This window comes from Ixodes scapularis, unplaced genomic scaffold (genome assembly GCF_016920785.2).
Source record: "Ixodes scapularis isolate PalLabHiFi unplaced genomic scaffold, ASM1692078v2 PGA_scaffold8__174_contigs__length_109621045, whole genome shotgun sequence".
In the NCBI taxonomy this organism is placed as follows: domain Eukaryota; kingdom Metazoa; phylum Arthropoda; class Arachnida; order Ixodida; family Ixodidae; genus Ixodes; species Ixodes scapularis.
The window spans coordinates 78376133-78382132 of NW_024609883.1; the positions used below are offsets into that span (position 1 = coordinate 78376133).

The 6000-nt window shown below is 43.4% G+C and overlaps 1 protein-coding gene across 1 annotated transcript in view; it reads left to right on the plus strand.

Annotated features, from left to right (window-relative positions):
• The window catches only part of LOC8039800 (CD82 antigen), a 68033-nt gene extending 64886 nt beyond the window's left edge, over positions 1 to 3147 (plus strand). The window contains exon 9 of the mRNA XM_042286815.1: positions 142 to 3147. Within this exon, the coding sequence (XP_042142749.1) occupies positions 142 to 249 (108 nt within the window). The 3' untranslated portion in view covers positions 250 to 3147. The remainder of the gene's footprint in view (positions 1 to 141) is intronic.
• Positions 3148 to 6000: the final 2853 nt, after the last annotated feature.

Consider the following 6000-nt stretch of genomic DNA (forward strand, 5'->3'; position numbering starts at 1 on the left):
TAAAAACACTCTGTGTAAAAGAAAGAAAAGCAACACAAGAAAAACTACGTTTGTGTTTTCGGCCACATCGTGTATCCCCACACCAGATCACGTGTACCGGTTCTCAAGTTACATAACGAAGTTCGTCCCGAACCACCGCAGGTCACAGCGATACTCCTCTCGGTGTACCTGATCAACGCCAAGAAGCGAGAGCAGCGGGAGAACTCCTTCACGTCGCTCACCCACCGCTCCTACACGACGGGCTACTGACAACCCACTGCGCCTGCGCAAGAGGAACCTCTTGCGTGGCTCTGAAGTGTCCGTACGCACCGTTGCGAAGACTCGGGACAACCGCGGAACTGTGGGTGCTGCATCAGCAGACCACAGTCAAAGTGACCCCGCCCGAAACACCCTGTGGACGTGTAGTGAGTCTTGTGCTGTTCGGTCAAAACGTCTTCGTCTTTGGCTGCGGCGGTGGCCGAGTTCAAGTTGGAGTGCTGCAGCAGTTTGACGACATCTGGGTTGATATGGCGTTTCGTCAGAATGAGGGTTGATATGACGTTTCGTCAGCATGAGCAAGCAGAATACGTAGACATTCTCTTTACAGGTTGGTAGAAGAAACAGAGTCGAGTGTCGCTTGCTTTTCGCTTGAAAGGTCGACTGAAGGTAAGCGGGATAATAAGCCGTGTTCAAGTCGAAGTGTTTCACTCATTGGACGCGGTTATAGTTGAGGCCACATTGCCACGGCAAGCATAACCAAAACAACTACGTATTCTACGCGTGTTATGCTGCGGAAACGAAGTGTGTGAACGACTTTGTAAAGAACATGTCAAAGTAGTCACCGTCTGCTAGAGACTCCGCCTCAGCCAATGTAAGAATCTTTCCGACTTTTTTTTGATGGGATTAACAAATGAGCAATGTTTCTATTGAAAACTAGTGCTCTCGTTGATCTTTATGTAATACAATCAATCTACATCGCTGTAACAAACACAAGCGTAGCTTCAGGAGTGGGGTATACTCGAGAGCAGAATGACTGGTCAAGTATGGATTCGTAGTCAGCGAACCTCAACTCTTCTACCCTCATGTATTCATAGTGAACATAGAAGAGAGAGAAAATCGCTAGTTACGTCACGTGGACTATTCTTTAAGCGTTTCCATCAAAGCAACCTTGCCTTTTGAATAGAGAACAAGTCTGACATGTACACTCCTCTGAGCTATTGCTCAGAGCTAAAGAACGTTCATTAAACGAACTCAAAAGCAAAAGCAAGGATGCAGACAAGCTGGTTTAAAAGGAACAATTTAATCCTAGATAGCAGGGACCTAAAGGGACAGTGCAAAACAAACCTCACTGGGGTTGTAAGTCCGAGGGACTTTGCAACGGCACACATCGACGGAACAGGCAGGGCGTTCCCTTGACCTATCGCCCAAACGTCACGTGTGCAGAATGCGTTTGCGATGTGCACAGAAGTGTGACGTCACCGTGACGTCACCGTGACGTCACGTGACGCTCTGCCACGTCCTGCTGGACTTGGCTGGACGCTAGCCCGTTTTAAATTCCAAATAGGAGAGAGAAGTCTTTGCTCTTGGAATTGCATCCACAGCCCGAGCTACCGCATGATCACCGCCAGCCCTAGGCTGGAGTCGTAAAACGTACGCAGGAAAGAGGTGGACGGCACGAAAGTCTGCATTTTGAGGCTTTTGTCTTAACCACCTCGTTCCACGTTGCACTTTTTTTTTCTGCTCTTGGAGTTATATTGCGCCTAAGTTTCACCAGCTCGCAATCGCGTCTTATCATTGCGTTGCAAACTTCCACTCAGGATTGATTTGTCCAGGCCTTTGTGTTGACGCCCGTAGCCCTCTGCAGCAGCGTCTTAGCAAAGAGCACGATTCATCCCTCGATGGCAACGCACGTGGCGCTTGAACTTGATGCCACTGGAAAAGTGCGAGGGAAATGACTAGTCACCCAATCAATAACGACATCTCAGCGAGAGCATGATTGTTGCTGGTATGTCTGTGTGTGTGTGTCTTTCTCAGTACGTTCGCAATACTCGATACCTGTGCTCCTCGTTGTGCTCAGCCATAATCGCCTAGACAGCAAGGCCGTCGTGCCGAGTGTTACATACGTCAGCTTCTAAAGACCCGCGCGGGCAAAGGTTCAATAAAACGCAGTGCGTAACGGGTGACGAGCATCGCTACACATCCAGCGAAATTGCGTAATTGGCCAATGAAAACGGCGACGATGTCGTCAAAGAGTCCACTCCCTGATAGCCATAATGTTGGCTTAGCAAACAAGGCTTCTTTTCTTCCTTTCTTTGTTTCTCCTTCAAGCTATTTTCCACGCTCTTTCATGTTCCTCAAAGCACGACAGGTTGTTTCATTCGTGTATAGTATGCAGTGTGAATGCCTCGGGACTGCTTAGCACGGTTACCGTCAATACCAAAGTACACAAGTTTCTTGCGTGTAACGTGTTTGTCCTAATCGAAGCTCTCGTGCGTTTAAGAGTATTATTATCACGCTGAAAGGTTCGCATGAGCATTTGTGTTTAAATTCATGACAAACCAAAGAGCCGCTTGCGTACTCACGTGCCTTCTTCTACGTCATGAAACTTGTTCTTGACTCCGACTGATCGGCACATGAGAACGCTTCCGGTGGTTGTAAGCGATGACTCTGTCTTCTCTTGCGTATTGTAACATGTTTCGAAGAAACAAAGTATTGTGTCGTTAAGTACAATACCTTTGACATGTGCGCTTACAAATTCTATATAGTGTAAATGTTAAAAGCGTTTTTCTTTTTTTTTTTCTTTTTTTGTAATGTGCGAAAGGTTGCAACTGTTATATATGCTTAACTTGTTCGAAGCGTGATATGCTCATTCTATACAAATCTCGTTCCTCGGGTTTTGGGGAGAGAAAACCCTTTCACTGCGTCTTTCGAATAGGCTGTTTCATGAACATGATATATAGTATATGCATGCCGGGTGTAATCTCCTAAGTTTAAGTGTCTGGTGTCACTGGTTGTTTATGGATGGCAGAGGCAGAAATGTGTTTACTATGTATAACTTCCAGGCCTTTTTTTTTCGCTTATACATTCAACGTTTTGTGATAGACTAGAAAAGAGGAGTCTTTTACAGGATTTCATCCATTGACTTGCAAATAAAGCATATAAATTGCCTCTAGATGTACGCGTTTTTAAACATCCTCCAGAAAGCCTCTGTGACGGCACAATTGCTTCCGCTAGCCTTTGTGCCTGATTTCGGGACAACGAAGGCAAGCGCAGAAACTCTGCGCGTTTGTTAACTGCTAATAATTGTACTGCAAAAAAAAAAAAAAAATCGTGGTCTGCATTTTAGTATTTTTAAGTTCGCACATCTCTCGTGCTTAGAGCTTGCAGTATTGAGTACCAATGAAATGCGAGCAGCTGAGCTCGTGGCCCACGATACACATTGTGCCTAGAGGCAACTAGGAACTCATAAAATTACGAGGTGGAAAGTGGGCTGCGAAGGTGGGCGCTTACTCTTATGTGCATGCATACCCTCGTAGCCCTTATCAGTTCCTAGTTGCCTCTAGGTTGTGCAGCGTGTATCAAAGGCCACGCGCCCCGCTGTTCGCACTTCATTTGTACCCGACTGTAGATGCCTTAATTCATGCGAAGTTGCAAGCGATGCATTCGCTGAGTGATGTGTTGTTCGGTCGAATCGTTTCTTACTGTTCCTTAGTAAAAACATCATATTTTGTATGGTTAATTTTAAGTTATATTTTACTGCTGACGTCCCGCACATCCCTTCGCAAATTTTTCCTTTGCATCACCCAGTAGGGGTGGACTAGTCTATAACGAGCTTCACATATGAACTTAGAAGCGACAATAAGAACGGTCAGATGACGTCGGTGTACACAGGCGTGACGTCAAAACGTCTCTCAAGTCGTCACATCAAAACGCCCGCACATGATGAATGAAATAAAAAAAAATGGTGGCTATTTTAATATTTTTTTTTACCGAAAGTAAGTTTTATGCTTGACTGTGGCCGAGAAGAATATTAACCAGTTGATTTAAAAATAGTTTAATGTATCGTACGCTATGGCCGACATGTGTGAACCTGAGTATCCTTTAAATAAATAAATTAATTAAATACTTTTTTTTTGCGTACTACGTAAATTACCCTTGAGAGTGCATTGTCCGTGAGTGACAGTTCCATAAAGTCACGCAATTATTTCCCTAATTAAGGCGAACAATACAAGGTGTGGCACTTCGGTTGCGGGTGGCGTCAATGAGGCAATAACAGAAACAAACAATAATATAGTGGACTCGATATTGCGAATGTGAGCCATTAGATCTTTTATGCCCATAGACTTCGTCTATTCCCTGTAATATTGGCGATCCAGTGCGCATTTCAGGGGCAACAACTTTGAGCTACCAGTAAAAAGAAACGCTTGGTCACGAACCCCTCAATTGAAAAGCTAACGCGACAACTAAATTGAATCTTATAGAAAGCAAAGACCGAAAGAAAAAAGCTCACAGAAAAAAAAACAACAAAAAAACCTGCTGGGTTGTTTTTGCGATTCAAGCACGGTGAACTTCAACAATAGCATACACGCCTCAACTTCTCACGACATCTGGTGACATTTTTCTTGACTGACATGATGACATTTGGCTCGAAGCTCGTGCTCTTGATGCGTGACGAATGGCCTATAGCGTGTTAGCACACCGCACGTGATATTGAGTGAAAACATGGTTTTGATCCCCTGCCCCGCGGCCCGTTTCGATCTTAATCAGGAACGTACCAGCCTGTGGTCGTGTAGTCCGTCATGCAGATCTCAGGTTAGTAGACATACTGCACTTTCGAAATTTATCATCTACAACGTGTGACCACCGCCGCCACTATTCAGTGATAGGACGTCCTTTCGTTGACGCAACATTCAACGTGTAATTTGCTTTTTGGGAGATTTTTCTTCTTCTTGGCGTGTGCAGTGACACTACCCCGATTCTCTTGCTTTCAGTTTTATTCGCCTTTAAATGTGTATTAGATGTAAATCACTTCTTCAATTTCTTGTAAAATAAACTCTTCCTGTTTTTTTTTTTTTTTTTTTTTTTAATATAACGGTACTAATTCTTTGAGGGGAAAAAAAACAAAAAAAAACTGAAGACATTTATATGCCGGGTAATTCATAAAAACATTTTTATAAAAATTAACAGCTTAATTTTTCAATCTCGCCAAGAACAAGAAACAGCAAAACATCCAAATGTTGACGACTAAATTTCTAACATCTGTTTTGCGAAAAAGACGACGGTCGTCTTCGACTATAAGATAAATGGCTTTAATCCTGTAACGCAATATGAATATAGTAGAGAAGTAATTTCTACGAAGAGTAGGGACTAGGAAATACATATTGATTATAGTGTTTGTTAACAAAATAATCAATATGCAATTCCCCTAAAGATCTTAGCTAGTTGTACGTATAGTACAAAGTTTCTACGGCTACAGCTAAGATCAAATTATTACCTTGCCATTGCCTTTTATCAGTTTGAAAGGCGATTATGCTATTCTAGTTTAGAGTCCTGGCTAGGCACCAAACACCTATTCCTGGCACACCAAACGAGTGGTCTATTCAAAATCTAGCTTTTCGTTTCTTCATCTTTACTGGATGCTAGACTTTTATGAAGGTGTTGGCACGTTCAGTGCAATGCCTGCTACTCCATAGCCTTTCGTTGCAGTTTGAGAGAATGTCCCATTCTTTCGTGCGTAGTATAGGGAAGCTTTCAACTTCAAACCCAACCTTAGAATAATTTATTTTTGACTTCACTTCATTTTTTATGATCATCATCCCAAAACCAAGTTATTCTTACGTCAAACGAAATAATTTGCAGATCTTATTTTTCTACTTGGAACCTTCTTATCGCTACGCATCCAGCGAAATTGCGTCATTGGCCAATGAGAACCGCGATGAACGTCGCCGTTCTCATTGGCGACGATATTGTCAAAGGGTCCACTCCTTGATAGCCACGGTGTTAGATTAGCAAACAAGGCTT